This window comes from Scophthalmus maximus, chromosome 3, assembly GCF_022379125.1.
Source record: "Scophthalmus maximus strain ysfricsl-2021 chromosome 3, ASM2237912v1, whole genome shotgun sequence".
Taxonomy (NCBI): Eukaryota; Metazoa; Chordata; class Actinopteri; order Pleuronectiformes; family Scophthalmidae; genus Scophthalmus; species Scophthalmus maximus.
The window spans coordinates 18,632,978-18,657,017 of NC_061517.1; the positions used below are offsets into that span (position 1 = coordinate 18,632,978).

Sequence of the window (24,040 nt, forward strand, 5' to 3'; positions counted from 1 at the left end):
AGACTGTTGTATCCGACTGCTGCTGTAGGAGAGGAGAGCCGTCCACTTCACCTCAGGCCTCGACCGTGGTTGACTTTGCTGCAGACTCGCTCGTACTCCCGCAGACTGCTGAGGAGGCCGATCTTAGTGGTGAGCACCTTGTTGTTGGGAATCTGGTACAACAGCTGTTCACCTGGAAGGAACACATGAGGATTTAATCTCCGTGAACGGGGGGTGATACACCTACAGTATATTCTACCAATAGCAAAATGCAACGAGATATGAAAGGAGGAATTATACATCAGCTATATATATTTTTTTACAGTTACAGATAAAGGAGGATGATGTTCTGTGCACCGTCACTACCTTCTCTGAAGTTGCAGTAGTTGACTGATGATTTGGTTTCACACCACTTGAGTTTGAAATCCTCCCTGTTCTTGTTGTAAATCCTCTTCCACCCTCTGCTCTCACAGTAACTGCTCACTCTGAAGGGGAAAATCCCAGAGGGAATCAATCATACTTCACTCTTAATCACACAAAAGTCCAGAAGAACAACAACTATACAGCACGATAATGTTGTATAATCATATCTCTCTCTCTATAAGTTCTCAACTTTTTGAAGATTTACATCTTCACATAGGAAAACGTCATGCAGGATATGTGATCACATTTAAAAAAAAAAACATAAACTAAAACTTCTTTTTCATATTGTTCTATTTACATTTCAGCCCCGTTGGATCCCCTGAAGAAGTAGAACGGACCGGGCCCCCGAGGATCGTCCGGATGCTGCACACTGTACTTGTCTAGGCAGGAGCAAGTCGATAAGCCCCCCGACATTCACATACACATGAGCTCCATCGCATGTACAGTATATGTCAGCATACAGTATTGTGCTGTTGCACTGACAGTTACAATACACAGAACAACACAGAGGTTCAAAAAAAGAAATCTGTGGATTTACAACGGTTTCAACAGAAAGTATTTCATCAGCCTCAGGTGGTTTCTGAATCTCCTTTTTCTTTAACAGTGGTAAAATGTGCAGATTTGTGTTTTAGTGTGCAGCAATAAAGGTTCCCAGTTTAGACAGAATTTCAAATGATCACTCTTTTCTCACACACACACACACACCTGACTGTCGTGCTGGGCTCTCCTGGTTGACAGTCGTGTTGGAAAACCTAACTCTCGCTGTCAGAGTCGGCGTCTCCGCCCTCTGGACCTTTTCCACTCCACCTTGTGATGTCACTTCCTGCATGCCACGATGGTCAAGTGACAAAGCCGCCTCTCGCCTCGGACATTCTGTGCGCCGCTTGTCCTGGCTGGGAGCCCCCGCTTCCTCTTTTTCCGCTTCTTCATCTTGTTTCTCCTCCGGTTGCGGGTCCTCTCCCTGGCCTTCGCTGCGGGACCCCGCCCAGGACTCAGATGACATGACCGGCCTTTCAGTAATGGCTAGAAATGTTCCGACATTGGGAGGAGAGTTGAATGTGTTTTAGTGAGAAAGAAATGGAGAGCAGCAGCAGCAGAAGAGGAACAGTTCAGCCTTCATTGATATTACTGTACATCTTACATGAGATGGTACATGAGATGTTTTTTTATCAGCCACGCTAGACTCATGACTCTGGATGGCAATGTCGGTGTGACAGTCGATTGGTCCACTGCTCTGTTTCAGACTGAAATATCTTAACAGCTATTGGATGGGGTCACTCCAGTGGCCTAGTCATGGGGCCCATACCACACACCTTCATGCCCATGGTCCCTGACTTTTTCTACAACATGAATATGAAATGAAGGCAAAAAGTATTATTTATGGCCCTTTAATGTCCAAGTACAGCAAGCAGACAGATACTGGTCAGACTGCCAAATAATCTAGCATGGAAATGAACAGTCAGGGTATTTATGTATGATTTTGGTGACCCCAGGACCTTTCTTGTAACACCGCCAGTCCAAAGTGAAAAGTTTGGACTGGTGGTGAACCAAAGAGGTGGTCCCTTTCCTCTAGCAACAGCATCTGATTGAAATGTAAAAATCTTACAATCTAACAATTGTTGTCGTTAAATTGTTCACCTTAAATGGTCCCATTGTAACCCCATGGCCTTGAGTGACCCCATGGACTTTCCACAAGCATCACCATCAGAGCACGCTCATGAGTTCTGTATGTGTAGTTATGTGCAGTTTAAATAAAATATTGCATTTGGCAATAACATTTTAAAAGGTTTCATGTAGCATCTGGAAATAACTGTGGTGTTTCTTGATAGAGAAAACAGCAAATGGGTTTACCTGCAACTCCGGCGTCACACACATGGACAGCCAGACTTCACGAAAGACCTACTCAGTCCGCTCTTATTCCGCCATGTGTGCTCAACCTTGTAGTCCAACACTGCAGCGTCCAGACGAACAGCAGACCAGCAGACTGGAGGAGGACGACTTGACGGAGAGTGGAATCACTCAGCCTGTCTGCAGTTCAGCCCACTGTAGTCTGTCACACTCCAAACCCACTAGACCAGCGTAAAAAAAAGAAAGAATAAAAAAAAAAAACATCACTGGTTACTCTGGTAATGGGAACCGTAGCGACAGTTGCCCCTGTAGACAGAATCGTACAGAAACAAGGGCTCACGACAAAATAACTACTCGAGATTATGTGTCCCACATCGACCCCACCTCTGAGGTTAGCTTCATTCAATATTAACTGTCTGTAAGCTTTTGTTGTATGATCCCCATGGTAACGTGAGAGCAGGCTGTCAATCAAAATGGATTTGCCAGTTTGTATGGGTATATGTCCTGACACAAAAGGAGAAATAATGTCATCCGCCGGCTCAGAAATCTTTGTTTCGCAAAAGTAATTTTTGGAAAAAGGCAAAACATCTGTTAATCTTATATACAGTCTGATTCTATATAACGTGAGCGGCACATTCATCTGACCATTTGTTAAAACCAAAAGCCCCCACACATTATTTTACTGTGAGCACCAATTCATTTCAACACAAATTCATCCTGCTGAATCATTCTTGGAATTTTTTCATAGCCGACATTATCGTCACTCATGCTGTCTTGTGCCAAATCCAGTAGCGAGTAGGCGGTTGAGCAACATGGTATTTGTCTTCTCGCATGGCAAATCCACTAATCACCTTCTGTCTCAGTGATTTGACTCGGGAGGAAACACCCATGCAGAGCCATGGTCGGCATCGGCAATTATGCATAATCTCTCCTCTTCCTCCCAACAGCCTGATAATTGACAGGGGCGGGTGCCTCTCGGACCCGGCATCTACGCATGCATCCGTGTAATTACACATACAGTCTGGTAACCCTGAGCAATGTGTACATCTCACATCGATGATGTTTAAGTTCACAGTCATGCCGAGCAACGTTTAGTCATGCAACGTTTAGAGCAGGCCAGTCAAAAGATGCTTTCAGACATGCACTGAAGTCCAGACCTTTTCCTCAACTTTGCCGGATTTTTTCTGGAACTTTCCCTGCCAGACACACCAAAATGATCCAAGTCAACCCATGTGAGATCACAGCAGGAAAATGTCCGGACACACAGGCACCACCCCTGAAGGTTTCGGAAATGTTCCGTCTGTTGTCAACGCGTCTGACTCTAACACGGAAAATGTCCGAACTCAATTTCCCAGCTTTTTTTCATGTCCGAAAACAACATCTGGAGTTACTCTAGTGCAGTGTTGTTTCAGACACAAATGAGTGAACACCCGAAATATGCGATATGAAGACCACAGCGGAACATGTGTGGAGTCTGATTCACTTTGACTGCCCCATCACCAAAGTTTTCTACTGGATGGGAGGAAAGGATACTGAAATGCTTCCAATAAATGAGCTGCTTTTGAGCCCACATGACTTTGGTCTTGAGTCGACTTGTCCTCCATTGTTCAGATCAAACAATACGAGTCAAAGACTAAACCAATGAGAAGGAGGCAGGTCACCAGACAGTCTTGTCATTTACACACACACGTGGCCGTAAATGTCCCATTTACTGTAGGTGGCTGAGTGCAAAATGGCTGCGATAAGAGAGAGAGAGAGAGAGAGAGAGATAGACGCTTGGCAAAGCTGGCAACAATGTGAGTCCAGCAGCGGCATCCAGTAGCACGAAGCAGGTCTCCCATACTCCTGTTCAACAGAGCTTTGTGTGGAGCCGGTGTCGACCACACCTTGATAAAACGCCGCCATCACAGACACACTGTGCAAAGTGCTGCGTAGGTGGACAAAGAGAACAGGCTTGTTTTACAGCCCTGTCAACCTCATGGTTCACCATCTGCCAAGAGGCTGTGTGTGTGCGTGCGTGTGTGTGTGTGTGTGTGTTAAAACACACGTGTAAATGTGTAAATGTACATGCCTCTGTATTTTGTGTCTACCCTCCCAGTGTTGTACTACATGTTCAACAGTTAAATTGTTTATTAATAAATCAATTTTAATTTGAGCTACATCAATCAAATATTGTTGCGTAAAGTGTGACATTCTTTACCTTGCCTCTCCTTTACTTCATATGCATGATTATGTTTCAGTTTCTACAGGTCCAGGCTCTTCTAAGCAGCTACCACGGCTCATACTGACAACTCTTTTTTTTCTTCTTTTATTTACTCCAAAACAACTACTCACATAAAATAGACATTGCATTTTGGTAGAACCAGAGATTTTCCACAAAAACACAATGAATGAAAATGTGCAGGATTTTATTTTCCCCCCAAACATGTTTAGTGTTTTAACAGAGAAACAAAAAATGTATTCAGTGATATGAAAAGTATTACTTTAACAAAACTCTCTCTCTCTCTCTCTCTCTCTCTGTCTCTCTGTCTGTGTGTGTGTGTGTGTGCGTGTGTGTTTGCGTGTGTGTGTGTGTGCGTGTGTGTTTGCATGTGTGTTTGTGCGTGTGTGTGTGCGTGTGTGCGCCTGCGCCTGCTCTAGTCTGGCTGTCTCGGGGCGGTGACACCATAAGGTGTGTGTGTGTGTCTCTGGAGACTCGCCCATTCCCATGTCATCTCAACTGCCGTCCTGCACCAGGAAGTGCTCAGCAATTACAGGGATGCAGCCTGCAGCAATGGTGTCCCTGCACAACCCATTATTTGGAGGGATTCTCCTTGTCAAGGTGTTATGGCGGAAGGAATGGAGTTAAGTTTCAATGTAAAGAAAGGGTCATCTAAGCAGGGTGTCTCTCTCTCTCTCTCTCTCTCTCTCCCGCTATTCATGATTTCCTTATAGAATTACACTGGTAGAGCAGAGGGGGGTGTTGTGTCGAGGGGCAGCACCATGTTCCCAGGGTCTGTATTCACTCATTCCCACTGGTGACAAATGCAAATTGGAGACACAAAGTATCAAATTTCTCCAAGACTGACAAGACTTAACGTGGGAAAATGTGCGTGCTTTATCTTTTTAGCCAGATAAACAGTAAGACTTGTACTATCACTCTATTGACGGGACTTTTCTGTGCGACATTCATTAAATGAATACACCAATGGGCATTTCTCAGTCTTTTATGTTAAAATCCCATCACAAAATTGCTACCAAGTATCTAAACTTTAAGAAACTGTGTAGTTTAAGTGATCATGTGAAAATGCAATTAAATACAGACTTCATGTAATCCATGCAGCTTTAATACTTCATACCACCATCACAAAGTGATGGATGGCGGAGAAATGCTGCCTCGGTTTAGCACCTGTGGTCGCTCTGAATGCCGAGACACATTCAGGGTGCTTGTTCTCTGGACACGGTACAGAGGGCAACCTGCTGGAATAACGTCAGCCTCTGGAGCCATGCAAAAGCCACAGGAGGAATACCGTTTGATTTGGAAGTGGAAAAAGGACTCACCAATCGCACAGCAACAGACCAAGACATGAGTGCCGGGGCCACTTCACCGACCGGCACTTCAGAACTCTGTCAAAGAAGGCAACGTCACTGACACACAGGGTCTGGGTGTTCAAACTGCTGCCGGTGACCTGGGATAGAAATTCTGCTGAATATAGGCCCCAACTAATGGTACATACGCAACAGTGAAATGTAGTTTATGAAGGAATAGGGGAATCTATCGTATTTGTAATGAAAGACAAAGCATTTTTTTCATCACTGCAGCAGCCAATGACCTTTTCTATGTACCCGAGATGAGTCCATTCAACTACTGTGAAATATCCGCAGCAGTTATGAATGAATATGGCCACCGACTCGGCAGAAAGCCCCGATAAAAATGAAATCAGAAGCATTTGGAAACATCCAGAAAAGAGTGCCAACACCCCGAATGTTCCTGGGTTTGTTTCTGTACGTAACTAAGCCGCAGCACCTTTCACCTGACAGCTCCTCACCACACTTGAACTCAACACAGACGCAACGTCAAATTACGTTTGACACAAATGGTCACTTTGTCTTGAGGAGCACATGAAAATCGAACATAAAACGTACTTATAGCCAACAACTAACAGTCATCACTCTATAGTTTGAAAAACCAATAGATACAACTAAACGCTCTAGCATTTGCAATGGTAAATTGTAAAAAAGAAAAACACATTGCTTCACTGAAAAAAAGTATGCATTAATATATATTTCAAATTTCTAAAAGCCGCATCTGCCCCTGACGATATGCAACAAACAGGTTGAGGATGCTGAAGCTAAGTTAGCATACGGCCTGACAGTCCCCTGGAAGACCCCTGCTCTTCTCCCACTTTGTTTCCTTGCCTTTGATTGGCTATACCCTCCTGGCCATCCTTCTGTCTTACTCATTAATTCAGTGTGTGTACAGTAGAAGCATTCCACAGCTGCTTCTTGGAGGCGCTCGCCGGCGGTCCATTTGATCCTTTTAACTACAGTTGATCCTTTGATCATATGCATTTGATAACCACCCCTCCCCACACACACACACACACACACACACACACTCCTTCCTGGTGCCTTTGAGATGCAGCCGTGGATGCTACTCTGTGTCAGACTCTGTCACTAACGTACGCTTCTGTAGATCTAAGTGGAGGAACAAAACTGGCAAAGACCGATTTTTGTCAACAATTATTTCTTACTGGGGAATTCATCAGATTTCCGTGACAGTGTGTGTGTGTGTGTGTGTGTGTGTGTGTGTGTGTGTGTGTGTTTGAGTGTGTGTGTGCGTGTGGTGTGATCTTTTATGTCTTTGTCTGCCAGCCTCTTTCAGTCATCTACTTCTCTTCAAACACTGAGCTGACAATGTATTATTTCAAGGCCTACCGCAAATAAACGGTGACAGAGTCCAAGGTACCAAATGTTTCCTTGAATGCCTTTCTGACATATCAGGAAAACAGCCGCACTGTCCCCAAATGATGGCAATATGAAAAGTAGTTGATTGCACTAAAACTGATAAGGTATTCCTTTTAACGTTTTCCACTTGCCACCACCTACATGATACCACATCTGAGCAGTTTTTGTAAGAATGGAGATGGTGGATGGAGTGAGTATGACTATTTCAGGTTCACTTCCCGTTCACTTTGTAAGTGGACAAAGAAGTATATGTACATGTATCCTGAGCTTATCTGAAAGTGGTCCTCATGTGAAATGATGCAGCATTTTGGCACTTGGAGTAGTATGCAAGTATAATGCAGGACACAGATTGCAGTGGTGCTTCTAAACGCTTACCTTTGTCCTTGACAAGGCACTGACCTCAGAACTAGAGTTGGTCCCGGGCGCTGCCCCGTGGCTCCTCACCGCTCACGGGATGGGGAAAATGCCACTGACAAATGTTCCCTGTTCAACCTGACAATGCTTCTGCCCCCGACCTGTAATCTGTGTTCGATCCTCTGAGGCCAACTATTAAACGAGTCCCTTGCGTATACTGCATGTGTACGTCAGCCCACTGGCAGTGTACAGTATGTCACAGCCATTAAAGCTCCGTTGTGCTGCTGTCCCGCCCCGGTGGCGAACCCAGCTAAGTGGATGTCGCCTCCTCACCCGCGGATGACAGTAGCGCAGGAATCTGGTCGGACTGCACCAAGCATGCACAGACCAGCGCAGGAATCCTCCACAGGCTCTGCGCCAGTCAGGAATGTGATTCGATAGCATTGTGTCCCCAAGGGGGGAAGGAACTAATTACAGTTACCTCTTGTTGCGAGACAGTATTTGAAGTGATGGTTTTATCCTTTTACTGGCACAGGTAACATTCGTGTGTTTCTTTGCTGCACTGTAAAACAATGTGCATCACAAGGTAGACAACCTGAGAACCTAAAAGAGCCTCTGAGTTTCTCTGCCTAAAAAGGCTCCATGGTTTTAAATGGCTTGAAGGGTTTAAAGTAAAATAAGCCATACACTACATCAACCAGAATAGTATGGAGCGGGTAAGTATTTTTTTAATCACAAAATATACAAAGATGCACACTTCGGAATCATATTTTATCCAATTCATTAGAAGTTCACGTGACTATAGCAAAACTATATTTCCATCTTTTATTATTGTTCAGGAAAGACTTGCAATGCAACTCAGTGTGTGTCTTTGTGTGTGAATGGTTGCTTGACCTAAATATTGCCTCACCTCATTGTTGTCCCCTAGATAAAAGTAAAGTAGTTGTTTTCTACCTTTGCTTATGAAGATATTTGGTACAAATGCTGAAACACTTTAGTCTGAATGCTGGACCTCTTCCTTGCGGATATCACATAGACGTCTGTCCACCTGTTTGTGACAGTTGGGTCATTTGTGTGTATGTAAATGTAGCCATACTATGAAACTAAACAATGAGCAAACATGATGAAGTATCCTCTGAATACAATTCCATCACTTTTGACTTATTTGCAGAATTAAATTATTTAATCTCCCATGAATCACATGGATCTCAATGATTTAAAAAAAAAAATATTAAATTAGGAAGAAGGAATCAGCCAGCTCCAACTACAGGTAAAGACATTTAATTTCATTCAATCTTTTCTTTTCCTTCAAACAGTTTACAATGTGCAGGGGAAAAAATGTTTTGCTCACCAGTGAGTTACTTTTCAGATAGTGAAAGGGTAAATTGCTTGGGTTTGCATTTATTTATTCTGTAAAATAAAAATATAGCAAAAAACGGAGAATATCTTGGGATGTCACTGTAAGTGGTGTACTGTTTCTTGGCCTGTGGTCATTTCTTGAGCCTGAATGTGAGAAGGGCTGGATGTCAGCCTCCCCAGCCTGGGAGATCCATGAGGCCCAGGGCCTATTATGTAAAACGGCTAAATGGTCTTTGTGTTCGTGCTCCAACTGATAAAATCAGAGCTGCGTTTAACCAGTCAACTGAACCCGAGAGCTAACAGGCCTAATTAAACACCATAGCCTTGCTATTGGCTCTCTGTGTGTGAGTTGCTGTCAGAGGTAGAGATAGGGGGAGACCAGTGCTTTACAGAAAAAGGGGGGAAAAAGCATTTCCCATGAAATGTAACCAGTGACCAAATAGACTCAGTATATGGATTTCAGCGGGAAAGCGCAGCACTGTATCTCCTGTAAGTAGCCTGGTTCCTGGCAGTGAAAACCCGCCTTGTGCTCCTCAGTTTGTATACTGCCATAGACTGGGACACAATGAGGGCTTAGCTGATGGGGAGGGGGGACTCATGGGTAAATTGAGGCATTTAAAAAGAAGCTCTGTTCAGGGGTAACCTGATCCACACCTGACTGGGGCTCGGCATTCCGGTCTGGCCGAGGGAAGAGTTCACAATAATCAGAGAAACTGCCCCAAAGAGCCAGTGCTTAGAAATAGATTTTTTAAAATCTATTTCTAAAAAATGTGTTAGGGAAGAGAAAAAGAACAGGAGAGACATTTCAATTTTGATCCAATTTTATTTTTTTATTCTTTTGTATACATCACATCATATCACGATAGAAAAAGAGCAACAGTTAAAATGATGTACAGTGTGTCGTAGATGATGGAGTTTCAAAAACTGTGCACATTCTTCTACTCTAGATGGAGAAAAGCCAATTTAAAGGAATTCGTTTATCGCGGCTACAGGAATAAAGATCTGCCACCAGATATAGTTATTTTGTGTCAAACATTTTCACATGGCGTTCGTGTTAACATTCCTGCTACAAAGTCATTTACAGTACAGTACAGAATTCATCGAGAAACCCTAGTGTAGGTAGAGCGGTCTTAACCCGGGACTGTTGCTCTGTGAAGAAACTCTGACTCAAGTCACATGGAAGACACCCCCAGAAATCAATCAATCTTCCAGTGCGAGGATCATAGTTCCATAGTCATCATCATTCAGCCCAATCTGCCACTACCATAAATATGTTGATGTGCTTCCCTGGACTGCCCTTTGTCAATACACTGCATGTCAGATGCAGGAAAAGCGACAGAGGGGGAAGTGAGAGAGCAGAAGGCAATGCCGTTTAATGGACGGCATTACCAGACAGTATTAGACACTAATAATTACATCTAACCATGTCTGGTAAGACGCCTATCAACAGGCTGGAAGGACGGCCTCCGAGCTTTCACCTGTGCAAAGAGGAAGACGGGAGCTGGAGGAAACAGAACAGCAGTAGCAGAAACAGGGTGAAATGAGCAGTTCCCCTTTTGACACAATCACAGATTCTGTTCACGCCGCGCTGTAATTGCATTCATTCACACATTTAAAATCATGCAGAGCGAGAATAAAAGCCAAAGGTACACAGATCAGGGAAAGAGGCAGAGTAAGCTCGGTAAACTCTGTTCCAATCTCTCTTCATTATTGCGTTAAGACACAAATATGTGACGCCTGCGATACGAATGTCTCTGTGGCTTGGGTAATGGAGCTGGGTGGGTAAATAAAGGTGTGGCTCCATGTTTGCGGGGTAATTTTCCCTCCTTTAACAAATATTAGGTTTCTGCTCGCCTTCAGGTGCACTATTTGTCTTTGTTTCTTTTGTCTGTTGAAAGGCTGCACGCAATGAATTAGCGCATCTGATGAAAACTGTTCAAAGACTTCAAAGTTATGTCATATTCAATCTCCATTGTTCTGAATCAACACTCAACGAAATCAGTGCAAGTTTAACATATTTATACACCTAACGTACAAACGTAAGTCCACTTATGAAGAGCTCCATTTAGTGTCAGCCTAAAGCATTGAAGTATCAATCAAATATCTTTTTTTAATCCTTTTCTTTTTTTAATTTATAAAATTCTTGGCTAAAATTGTCTGTTGCTGTTTTTTTTCTCTACTTCTTTCCTTTTTTAACCAGTAAAGCACTCCCAGGTGAGCTCATGTGTCGGTTCCAGGATGTGCCACGCAAGTCAGGCCAGTCGGACCAATCAATGACACACAACACAAAGACCAACACTGTTCAGGGGAGGGAACAAGGAAATGAGGCCCCGCAGGACCGGTGGAACCGTCAACCGACTAGTCTTTAACCTGGGTGCGGTGGAGTCGTCATCAAACGGAAAGAAAGAAAAAAAAGGACAGGGGAAGTGAGTGAAGAGGTTTTAAACAACAAAACATGAAAGCCGACCTCTGCTCATAAATGATCGTGTATGTTTTACACAAACTAATACATCATCTGTGCCCTCTTCCTTGACAGTTATGACTGATCGACACGCAGTACAGCCTGGCACTTCTATGGGGATGAGTGTGTAGTAAACAAAAAGACAGGGAAATCACCGTCGGAGGAGAAACTCTGTGACCCCTTCAGAGCACAGAGCCAACCATGCGCATCGTGATTAACCCTTCAGCGACAACTTCAGAGGGGCTCTCACAGATTTCAACAGTCATTAACAGTTTGGGATTTAAAGACAACATTCAACGGGCGTCCGCCCAAGAGCCACGCCAGGAGACCACAGGGTCACCCAGAAAACATCGTTACCAGACAGTGTTAGAACAACAGTTGTACAATCCAGCACTGTCAGGTAAGATGGATCCTGAGAGCCACTTCTGTCGTTGCTCGAGCACTCGAGCCGCCTCAGGGGCCCCCGCCAGGGGCCCGCCGTGGCTAACGCCGCGGAGGTGGTTCGTCTGGTTTGCCGTCCGCAGATGACTATCATCATCATTACCAGGCAGTATTAGAGAGAGTGATGATATCCAATGCTGCCTCGTAAGATGAAGATAATCACCCAAACACAAAAAAACACGTCTTGTAACTAAACCCAGAGCGGGAACAGCGCTCGCTGAAACTAGGCTGAGACGTCTTTGCTTCCAGAACATAATGTGATATCAGTGCCCATTATAAAAGGTTAGGGAGATTTAGGGGTGAGCAGTACAAGACCTTTGTCTAAAGGAAAAAAAAGGGAACTGATCCTTAAAATAATTGGAGTATCTGAATGAAATAAGTGAGTATTTGACGTGAAATACTGACTAAACTTTTCCTATCCACTAATCTATTTAAGTTGGTGGCAAACAGTCCTATATTGAATGGCAGAATATCAGTGTAAATAAGAGTGTGGAAGTCCATATTTGGAGATATTTGCTGAAGCCTTGTTGTGGTTTTTTAGCTTAAAATTGCTGTCCCAGGAGACTGGGCCACAGTAGTTGTTAATGATTGCCCAAACCTGTTCCAACTAGTTTGAATCTATGGCACGGCGAGGACGGGAGGGCTGCTTTTCACACAATACATGATGGTTACTAATTTTAAACTCCAAAAATACCACCGAGTCAAATGCAAGTCAGCCTCGGGGTATCAGCAGATGGGCAACTAATGTTTTCATGTCGCAAAAAAATACTTTGAAGAGCTATAATAAAGCAATGCCGTCAACTACGATTCGACAGATGTGTCATGGAATGGAGGAATGGAAAAGCCCAATTTTTTTTCTCCCCTGTTTTTCGTTGGAGGAACCTTTCCCGCCGTTGTCTTTGTGTTTGCCGAGTGATGAAAGGCTGAAGGAATGCTGCTCGGCTCGACCTGAGGCTACGCGCTGTATGCAGAAGGTCACTGAAACAGCCCTCGCTTTCTGAATAGCGTGGATCATTCACAGGTACACCGCGTGAAATCCTCACACCCCAAACTGACGGTTCAACGTACATTATTATTCTCTTACTTTAACATTAATCAATTATGTTATCCACTCATCCATCCAGTTATCTCAAGTAGTCATTAATCTGAATATTATACTGTATGTTTAGTCACTTTAGCTATATAATATATTTTATTAAATAACATGTACGTTATTAATGTTAGTTTATTAGAGTTCCCCTTTTCTTTCAACAAAGACTTGATTAAGTGTAATTATTTTGGTCCCCCAAAACTTGGCCCACCTACAAAAAAATTCCATCAACAAATGGGACAAATTTCTCTCAGAACATAAAACCCCCAAATGAAAAGTTGAGAACTCAATGTGTTTGGTAAGAAAGAACAGGTTCCCAGTCATCCTGCAAGCAATGCAATAGTGGAGCACAAGAGCGAGGGGGAGGGAGAAGGAGAGAGAAAGAAAGGAGATCATAAGGGAGGGAAAAGTTCAGGGGAAGAAGGTGGAGAAGGAAAATGGAGAGTGCACCTGTAACCTTACCGTCATGAAAGGTACCCCAAGGAAAGAATGTAACAAAACCAAAGTAAAGTGAGTATATTTGGAGGGAGGGGGCCGAGAAAGAAAGAGAGAAAAAAAGAAGAAAAAAAAAAGATCTTGAATTTCCAGCCCGCTGCCTGAGAATGCTCCCGTCTTCCTCCCGGTCGGTCAGGCCCCATGAAATGAGAAAGCCGAGCAGACCTGCTCTCCCAGACTCTATTTAGTTAATCATCAGCATTATAAACCAGTGCTGCGGGCCCTCTGAGGAAGAAAAGAGGGAGAGAGAGAGAGAGAGAGAAGGGGGGGGGGGGGAGAAAGAGTGAAAAAAAGATTAGCCCCGAAAATTCTAGCAGGTGGAAAGGAGCTGTGAAAATAACAGTACCTGATGGAAGTAGAACACGACCCGCGTGTTACCTTTCGAAATGTGTGACCCACCCCAGCGTCCGACAAGCTTCCTCTCAATTAGTCCCCCGTTTGTTTCGAATACAGATCTTCTTCTGCTCTTAGTCAAGGTTATGTACTTCAGAGTTGTTGCCCTGCATTTGCATGGGACTCTCAGCCACTTATGGCTGCCCCGTGCTTCTCCGCCTGTTCAAAGTGAGGCGTGCTCAGGTAACTCTGCCCTCCGCGCTGGAATGTGACTCCTCTGTGAAGTGAACAACCCGATAGGCAAACTGGCCTGGCCCTTAATCAATAGTTGCTGTCTTTGTGAGAAAAACAATGGAAAGGGAAACCCAAAACCTTATTTAACTACGGACGATATCTCGAGCGCCACCTTGGCCGGGCCCTCAGACGACTGAGGAGCAGCCTGGGAGCTGAAATATTTAGGCCACGATACTGCTTATCATCATGTCCCGCTCTAGCTTTTTTCTTCTTCTGAATGTGAACTATAGTTCGAATTAAATTGTCATTTTAGAGGTCGGCGCTCCTTCTCCCAACTCCCTGTTGCCTCATCTCTGTGTCTCGAATAGTTTAAATGAAGGACTAAAATATTTAGTAGTTTTAATTTTTTTAAATTTAGGATTTGGACTTTTCCTTTCCTGCTCAATATTTTCTCTACAATCCTAAACTTAGCTATTTAGCCTATCCACATCTTTTTTGGAAGGTTCCTTCTACCTTTCTGTTTTAAATATTACAAACAGTGGAATAAAAAATATTAAAAGTGTTTTTTATTTATTTTAATTATTCATACTACTCCCTGGTGGCTCAAAATGTAACATCTGTCAAAGTTGATCAAATGTGAATTAATCCCTTTAGGAATAATCTTTTTAGATTTTAAGCTGTAAGAAGAAAACATCTTTAATCATATTTTCCTCATTATGAAGATTCATTGATAAAAAACTTAAATAAAAGCAAAGGGCTTTCTTCAGACATTAGCATGTAGCATTAACTCTTAGCAATGGCCCTGGTCCATAATGCACTGTCATTCCCCCTATCAGCTGAATCAAACTGCAGCTTTAACTTAACCTCTCACCCCACGTGGTGATAAGAGCAACAGTTCCCTTTCATTTCAAGCCAGCGACTGGAACAGGAACAAACAACATTAAATCGGTCCACCATTTCGTCCGGCCTTCCACTCATATAAAACCCGTGTTCGGCCGAAATTCTGCTCTGCACTTCCCGCCCCGCTTGCCGTACGCTGGCGGAGCGACTGCCGCTCATGTGACTTGCAGCTATTCAGGTTTATGAAAGAAATGTTTCTGTTTCCACCAATCACAATCTTCCACCTCGCCCTGCAGCCGCAGCTGTACGGTGTGTGGTCGACATTTTTCCCTCCATTTTCCTTTCTTCTTCCCCGACTGCGACGGACCTCATCGGCTTAAAACTATCTAGTGCCGAGAAAAACTCGACAATCTATACCCTCTCCCATCTAATGGAAACTCTCTGCTCCAATAAGTCCAACACTGCCGTCCGTCTCGAGTTGCAGCGAACGCTCGGTGGCAGGGGACACCGATGAGCAGACATTTTCTGTTCCGCTCTGTGACTGGCTTCTTTTTTTTTCACTCTCTAAAAGTGCACAAACCGGGCATTGTTCAGTCAAATCTCTGAGTCTAACCGCCAAAAGAGAAAAGCAGTTACAGGTTGTGAGAGGAAATAAAAACCAGAGAATATGTGTTATAGATAACCAGGGCTTTACAATTCAACAGGTTGTAAAGAAAAAGAGTTTAGAACTCTTTAAAAAATCACGTAACAATAATACTAATGCCGTATCGCTTTCAGGTTATTAATTTAAAGCTGTTTCATACCGTAATTTAGTTGATGCGTCCTTGTACTGTAAAGAATATTCTAACGCCCTAAAAGAAGGACTCTGCCTCTGTCTTCAAATCCTTTGACAAGTCTGGCAGTTTGCCTTTACCTGCCCCAACTGGTCGATCCAGTTTAGGAATGAGCGTTGGCTCCTATTGTTTCCTCTTCTTTCTCTCCGGTTAAATGGAACTGGAATTCGATACACACTATTTTCGCTTCCCATCGAAACTACCTATAGTCTCCCAGAGCGGCGCACAATCGCGCAGGGCTTCGTACAACGATTCTAATTTGTTTGCCGCACGTTTCCTGATCTTAGCCGATGGAACAAATGTCCTCAAAGATTGAACTATGCCACCGCTGAGCAACAGGTTATGGCGACAGCTCGCGCCTCAAAGATGGAGAACGGAGACAAAGAAGGGATCACATTTGTGAATTTACCCCGTCCTTCCCAGGTGTGGTCGCCGAGCCATAAACCCAAGACAAGAGGCATCATTGTATGAGGGCTCTTGACGCCCCGTTGGCTAGTCTTCCTCTTTCCCGCTCCCGCTGAAGGACGGTCGACCTCTGGAGTGGCGGTTGGAAGGGGAAAAGCCGTCCCTTTCAGGTAGATGCAGCCGTGGACAAACCCCCGGAACAAAACCAACCAGTTTGAAGCGCGTCAGCTATCTTCCTGCTGCCCAAGCAGAACTTGTTTTTTTCCAGGTGCTCTCATCGGCGCTGTTAGGCGGATAAGCTCCTCGAGTAGACAGAGGCTGAATTTGTAAAGGGCTTGGTTTACATGTAGCCTGACCCCCCCCCTCCCATTTTTTCCCCCACAGGTGTAATTTTCAGGTCGCAGCCAATGTCCTTAGCCTCTGGCGCTCACAGGTGTGTCCCCCGCGCTGCCTCTAGCCAATGGTGGTTGAGACCAATACTAACCCTCCCCCCCCCCCCCCCCACAACCCTCCCACCCTCCAACTCCCAACTCACCGGTTCGCTTACCTCCACCCTCCTGATCAGCCCCCAGGTACCTTGTTGTGTGTTGTATTTTTTTTATGATGTCAGCTCAGACTACTGTGGGAACAACCTCTTCTGTTCCTATTACTACACAGACAACAGCTAAACCACCATCATCCTCAACTGTTGAACACACCCATCCTGTCCAAGCAGAGTAAATAAATCATGAGGCCTGAAACACCATGGGGGCCTACGAAACTATGTCTGTAAAAGTGTGAGGCATTATCTTCTTCATAAACCTTTACTTACTTCTCAGCTGTATGGGTCGGCCATAACCTGAAATACCTGCCCTTTGCTCTCATGCCTTCCCTCGTTTTGCGTTTACACACCTTTTTTTTTTTTTGTCCTGACAACAAGCTCCGAGGGCGACATGTGACGAGGCGCAGGTGAGTAAAAAGTTAAGAAACACACACCAGCAGTGTGAATTCAGTCTGAGATGGGGGAGCAGCAGCAAGGGGGCCGGTGGGGCTCTCGGCCCCCCGGGGCAAACAGGAGCCCCGTCCAAATCCTGGCCAGGGTTTGGCTGGATGCTGGGCAAGGCGGCCACTTTCGGTCTCGAGGTGTAATTGTCAGGATTAGTCTTTCAACAATGAGCACAATGCCAGAGCTGTATCCTGTTTCAGCAGGGGCGTGGCACGGGTTACTGCAGAGCTACGTTGGCAAAGATGGAAGACGGGGATTGTTCGAATTTGTAAGTCATAGAACAAACCAATAAAAAGGGTCAATAAACTACTGAACCAAACTATCATAAATCACTCGCTATACCACAATCAAATAGTTTTACCTTTAATTCTCGGACCGCTATTGCAATAAAGCTCTATGTGAAGCTTCGCTTCAAATTGCACTGTGGATCATGACCTGATTCAGGCTGTATGGTGAGTTTTCGCTCATCCACAGAGGACACTTGTTCACACTGCAGCCAAGTGTCCCAAAAAAAGTCCAGAGAAGAAAATCCATTGTGAGTTCACATTGGAAACCTAACTTTTAGTGTCTTTGAGTTTAAGAAACCACCTTTAGAGGATTCTTAGAGATCAAAACCACGAATCCTCCTGATATGATTTACATTTACGCCTTCAAAGTAGATAGGAAAATAGTTAACTGAGTTTTATTAAACATCATTTTCTTTGGTTTACTACTTAACCAGACCAGCAGACTTAGTAAGTTGTGACAGATAGAATATGCATTAAAGGTAACCGTAGGCTTTTTTTTTGTCTCTTTAAAGGGACCAGTTGGTAAATCGCTCTGGCCTTGTTTAGGCTTCTCATTTGCATACCAAATGAGATTTGCAGAGAAGCACAGGGGCCCGAGCTGCACTTATTTGGGTACTGATGGCTATCTGGCCAGCAGTCACGCAAGGCAGGATGTAAGCATATGCATCGGCAGCACTGACCCAACAGATGCATTGCAAACACACAGAGGCAAATACATCATCTACACAAATGTTCAAGCTCCCAGTAACATCAAGCCCCAATGGAGGAAAAACAAAAATGTGCGTGTGCACATTTTCTTGTGCTCGGAAATTAAAAAAAAATTGTATTCAATATAGCACAACTCATAACCCCAATGCCAAAAGTCCTTTCTTGTGCAGCCTTCCAACTCACACTGCGGATCTCTTGGATTTGACTTGAAATGGGACAGAGATATTAGCTTTGCTTTTACCATGTTATTCTCTCGGTTTTCACTGAAAAATTATGACTCAATTTATGGCACAAAAGAATTGCGTCACCCATTGGGTAACATAAATAACATGGAAGAGACTAGCGTTGTCCCTGTATCTATCCTCAGTGATGGAAATGGCAGAGGAACAAAAGCAGTGTGAAGAAGGAGAGCGATGGAAAAAGAGACGGGTCCTAACCGGCGTATTGCTACTGCAATGTCTTTACGACGGCGACCAAACAGTAATTCCACCTGGAACCACTAGGGGCACGAAAAGTTGCCTGTTGCGTCTCTAACAGTTAAAGTCTGACATTCAAATTTGAACTAAAGTTGAAGCTAGTTGTATCTATAGTTCTATAAAGATACACCAGTTACGTCTGGAGAGACGTGAGATGATTAAAGGAGTAGGAGAGAAGAAAAAATGTTTTGCTTGACAATTTTACTTTCTGTATTAATTTTGTTTATTTTGGACTTTTGTCGTCTTTGCTTTTGTCTGAAAACCATTGTGCGGAATTGCAGACGACCTATAGTAGAAATCCTAATATAGTGGATTAAAAAGGACGTGTCCCTCTGAAATGGCACGGCGTAGAACAGTATAGAAGCATACGATAGATTTTCTCAAGTACTTCAAATTTGTACCTTAGAATTAAGCAGCTGAATTAATCTTTGTCTCTGGGACAGGCATTAGTAATTCATGTGCACATTATTGATTTGATAGCGCGAATGACATGTTCACTGTTCACACAAACTGGGAGAATCTCCATGACACCTCCTTACTCCATGGGAAATAGACATTGCTTTGTTTCAACTGTTTTGTTGTTGTCATACTTTTACTTTCTTACTGTTCCAGTTTGCAATTTAGGATTGAATTGTGACGGACCTTTCCCAGACACACACCCCACAGCTTTAGGTCTGATGTCTCGATGAACGGGTCTGCGTACTGGACCTACCTATAGAACCAGAAATATGCCGGGGGATTAAAAGATGAGGTGGAACAAACCTGTCTCGAGTACAATCGTGCTCACTGTAAAACAGTTAACGGCATCAACCAGTTCAACACGCGAGACAGACAGTTTGACAGGTCCATATGCATTTTGTCTTGACGGTAACCTGGCAGCAGGCGTGTGGATCACGGTCTGGATCCCTGCCACAGCCTGTGAACTGAGAGGAGGGAAAACGGTGACTCATGTTTGATCTTCCCTCGTGTGCTGCTGCGGAAGCCCTTCACCTATCTGCATTCGGTGTCCAAGGTGACTAGTAAAGCTGGACATGTATCTCCCCTCAGGCCTTTGACTGAAGTCATGATGAAAACCAACTGAGAATCACATCTCAGTACATACTCAAGGTGACCTTGGAAGGCAAACTCAGTCTTCTTAAAACACAAGACAGCCCAAGTGTGAGCTCTTTAATACATACAGTAATACAACATCTGGGATATACAGTATCACTCAATCTCTGAGCACACTGTCTTCATATGCAAAAGCATGACTTGGTCCACATCAGCATTAATGCACTTGTTTCTAATCTGTGCTTTTAGAAGCATTTAGATCATAATAATAATAAGGCTCGAAATCACTTGGCACTTATTTCATGAACGATGTTTCCTCAGGTAATAGGGAAAAAGAAAAAGTCTTTATCCAGAGTATATTGACATTCTATTGTGAGTTACAAGCCCCTGTGAGATGATTTTCATAAAGACCGGCTGACATAAAAGGAAGCCAGGTGCAGCATGCAAACAAGGACATACACACACAAAAGTATTTAAAACAGTGTGCTATCATTCAGAAAATTGTATGGCAGCAGTGTGAAGCTCTTGTTTATTTGCCTGAATATCGTTCCATATTTTTAGAGACTATATCTGTTTCCGGGGAAAAAACTGGATAACGTGACTTTGTCCGAAGGCGGGAGTCGTCTTCTACATTGCCTCTGTAGGAGAGCGCAGTCGCTTGAATTTTACATACATTTCTGATAGACATAGGAAACATCATGCAGCCTCTGTAAGTCTGTGCATAGGGACAGTTGTGCTTTGAGCTAAACGCCTAAGTCAGAATGGCAAAATGCTCAGTTTAGTGTGTTATCATAACCCACATCATTGAACCTCTGGCTCTTTGCTGAACTGTAGTATCAGGAACTTTGAACATATTACCTCTCACGTGTTCTGAGACTGTCCTCTAAACAGAAAACAAGGCAGCATGACAGCTGTTGGTCGGAGTACTGTGTGAATGCAGATGGACTCAAATGGGTTATATTTATCAAACCAGTACATGTATAATGTAAGGGATTGTTAACACCACTCGGACAAGGCTGCATGCGGATGACCTGCTTCGCTTGTCCCGTAGTAAACAGACAGCCTGTAAAACGCACAGCCCGTGAAACTGATCCCGAGCTGTGTGTGTCATAACATATTCATCAGCGATGAATAATGAACTACAATCTTTCCGCGCTCTCTGAACGGTCATAGGCGCGTTTGTTAAGCCGTCAATGGTCGCTATTCTCGTAGGCTCCCCCCAAATTAGAGGCCCTGAATCGCTCGATGTGCAGCATCTGTCCGTTCAATCCTTTCTGTTGTTGTTTTATCCACCTGTCTCCCCGGCCTGCCCTTCTGCTCAGGTGACTGTGGGATAATTACAGAGATTTACATTGTCTTTGAGGAAATTGGAGGACTTAGCCCAGGTGTGATGTATAAAGGCCCCTCATTACACTGATCAGCACTCAACCACAGATTTTTTTTTTTTTTTTACCAAGTCTCTCGCCAATTAGCTCCCTGTCTGCCTCCCTGCCGGGGCAGCGGCCCCCCTCGCCATGTTAGTGTACGGTAGATCGAGGAAAAATGACATGTGGCGCTTTTTCGGTGATGGATTTTTTTTCTCTACATATATTCAAAATTGGTCATGAAGTTTTGTCTTTTGGTCTGGTCGATTCAAGCCTCACTTCTTCTCTCAACGTTGGAGAATCATCGAGGGAGCAGCGTGCACACAAGCGGGCCGAGGAGCCGCAGCCGTGCTCCGACTTGCCGCCTGCCACCAGCCGCGGGTAATTGGCCCCCGAAGGATTTAGGGCGGGATGGTGTGTGTGGATGGCGCGGCCGTATCCCATAATCTCCAATGGGGGCACGTTGCCATAGAGAAACAGAGTCAAGCATACCAATTATTATTGCATCTTCTTCCACAACACACCTGTTTGGCCCAGCTGCTGGGTGAGAGCCAAACTGCTGCTGCGATGAGTCCGACATCCGGGACAAGCAGCAAGACGAATGGACTAATATTCAAAATTCAGTAACATTCATATGTCAAAAATCCACCTCAACTATCCTGTGTTTATTAGTGAAGATACATGAATGTATGATAATCATTCCAAAACGTTTGAAATACATTCAGATGCTTCACTTTTGCAAAAAGTGTTGCTATTCGGTTTATGTTTTTCATCTGATATTCACTATAAACTCTTTTCAGTCGGTTATTCCCTCAGTGCTTAAACATTATCTAATGGTCATGTGCAGCTTCCAAGGTCAAATCAGGGAAAGGGGATGGTCATAGTTAAAGGTAGCAAAAAATGTGGATGTGATCTGGGATGCTGGTGAAATACATATTCCCAAAACCTCCAACACACACTTTCTGCTCGACAAAATACAGCCGCAGTGTTTTGTGTATTGAACTAACCATTGCAGCTGAATGACGTTTATAGTAAACATTATACAAATTATCCATTGAAGCTACTATTTTCTGAAAGGGAATCTGTTTTTATTCTATTTTCAAATATATGAATAATGAAAGGTTTTACCCATAGAAGAGGTGGAAAAGTACCAAGGACACTGTGATGACTGTGCGACCCAAACCAAGCTTTTGGAGACAATCGAAAGTGAAAGTATTAACATGAAAGTGATAACTTGCCTCAGTGAGAAACAGAACTATAAATGCATATTGACTTTGCTGCGTGTGTTTCTGCTTTATTCTGTTGTGGACAAAAAACTGGAAAATACTAGACTATAAAGAGCAGAGGTGTCACGAGCCAGTTTGGGCTCTTGCCACACGTCACCCTCTTTACCATCATATCTGCTGATTGAGACTAATTCACTCTAAAATAATGCCAGCTTAGGGTGGAAGCAGCAATGAAATGCCGTCGTGTGTTGGAGATTTGACGTTCTATTACTAGTGTAGTCCTGTCACTTCTGGATACATTTGCGTACAGGCAGCACTGACTTATGACTTATTTTGCCAGGAATTGCTCACTGGAAGAAAAAAAAAAATCACAAAAAACTGACAGTAGGTGCTTAAGAGAAGCAATATTTTTTTGCCCGGTAATACTCACTAACTCGAATGTAAGAGACTTAGGTCGATAGGAACTTTTATGTCCCACATAAAAAATTTATATTATGGTGTTTCTGATGCCAAGAACAATAAGACACTATTCAGATCATGTACAGCTTGTGATGGTAGTGGAAACTTTTGAACTTGTTTTTCTGTCGCAATTGTGGTTCAGTTCATACAGATGTGTCTGGTTCATTTTGATCTATCTAGTAAAGACATAATGGCAACAGAGCAACAACAACAAAAATCAGCTCTGCATATTAAATAATTCTAAATACAGCCATAAAGTTCAGTGGATAAATGCATGATGGTGTCAAAGGGTGCACTGACAAAGACGCATTGTCGCTGTCGGCTGCAGATCTTCTAAAAACCTTTGTTGGTTAAGTTCAGTGTCTCTGTATGGGTTTCTGTCTTCCTTGAACCTGCATGTGCACACACACACACACACACACACACACACACACACATTTACTGTCAAACACACCTGCAGAGCTGCCTGCCGGCTCCAGTTTCAGTCATTCACGGCGGAGACGTTGTAGTTTGTTTAGGAAATGAGCGTAAACGCTGACCTCAAGGTCATCTGTCATTGTGACCAACTTTAAATAGCATGTCAGCCTTGCTTGCCTCACGGCCAAATTTGGCATTGTCAGCCTGTAAAGGGCGTGTGGGTGTGTGTGTGTGTGTGTGGGGGGGGGTGCGTACCATCTCTAAACACACCTGCCTGTTTCTTCCATAAGACTCTCTGTTTGGTCCCGTGTAATTAGCTCGTTGTCTAATGTGTTTACTAAGGCATTAGCATGTGGGATATGACAATGGTTTCAGAAAAAAGGCTGTATGCTTTAGTTGGTTTGTGTGTGTGTGTGTGTGTGTGTGTGTGTGTGTGTGTGTGTGTGTGTGTGTGTGTGTGTGTGTGTGTGTGTGTGTGTGTGTGTGTATGTTGAATTCATCTGGGCATGAAAAAGAATGAACGGCACTAACAGAGAGTCAGGGCCCTTTTCATGAGCCTTTTGATTCCTGCAGGCAGGACAGATCATCCTGTGAAGCTGCACATGCAGTACAGCTGAAGATCAATAGTCAGGTTGCCAGTGTGTGAAATCACAGATATTACATCAGTTGAAAGGCTCGGGAACATATATAAGTCATCGTGTTTTTCTTTTGCCTATACATTAAAGAAGAAAAACGTACAGGAAGTCCACTACACAAGTTTTCAGTGTCAAAACTTGGAGAAATCGTCCTCCCCTTGCTGGTTCTACTGACAGGCACGACTTAGTAGTGTCCTATCTGAATAAACGCGACTGCTACAGTGTCAAGGTTCATGCCCGACCAATCATTGACTCTTCAGTACCACAAACTCCACCCTGAAAGTTTCTCGGGTCAGTGAAAGAACCACCTCTGAACCTGGGGCCATTTGAGGGCAAGGAGCAATGGCAGAGGAACTCCATTTAGGCCCGCACTCCCCCTACTGAAATCTAG

At 43.8% G+C, this 24,040-nt stretch overlaps 1 protein-coding gene across 4 annotated transcripts in view; it reads right to left on the reverse strand.

Moving 5' to 3' along the window:
• ttll10 (tubulin tyrosine ligase-like family, member 10) overlaps positions 1-24,040 on the reverse strand; it is a 34,095-nt gene that overhangs the window by 6,413 nt on the left and 3,642 nt on the right. The window contains exons 1-7 of one of the 4 annotated variants that reach the window (XM_035646089.2): positions 6,596-6,691; positions 5,791-5,918; positions 2,254-2,471; positions 1,108-1,425; positions 701-782; positions 346-464; positions 52-172 (exon numbers count right to left, since the gene is read on the reverse strand). In XM_035646089.2, the coding sequence (XP_035501982.2) occupies positions 52-172; positions 346-464; positions 701-782; positions 1,108-1,405 (620 nt within the window). In that variant the 5' untranslated portion in view covers positions 1,406-1,425; positions 2,254-2,471; positions 5,791-5,918; positions 6,596-6,691. Of the gene's footprint in view, positions 1-51; positions 173-345; positions 465-700; positions 783-1,107; positions 1,426-1,543; positions 1,743-2,253; positions 2,472-5,790; positions 5,925-6,595; positions 6,700-24,040 lie in introns of those variants that run through there. The other 3 variants (XM_047330716.1, XM_035646090.2, XM_035646092.2) reach the window with 3 other exon arrangements.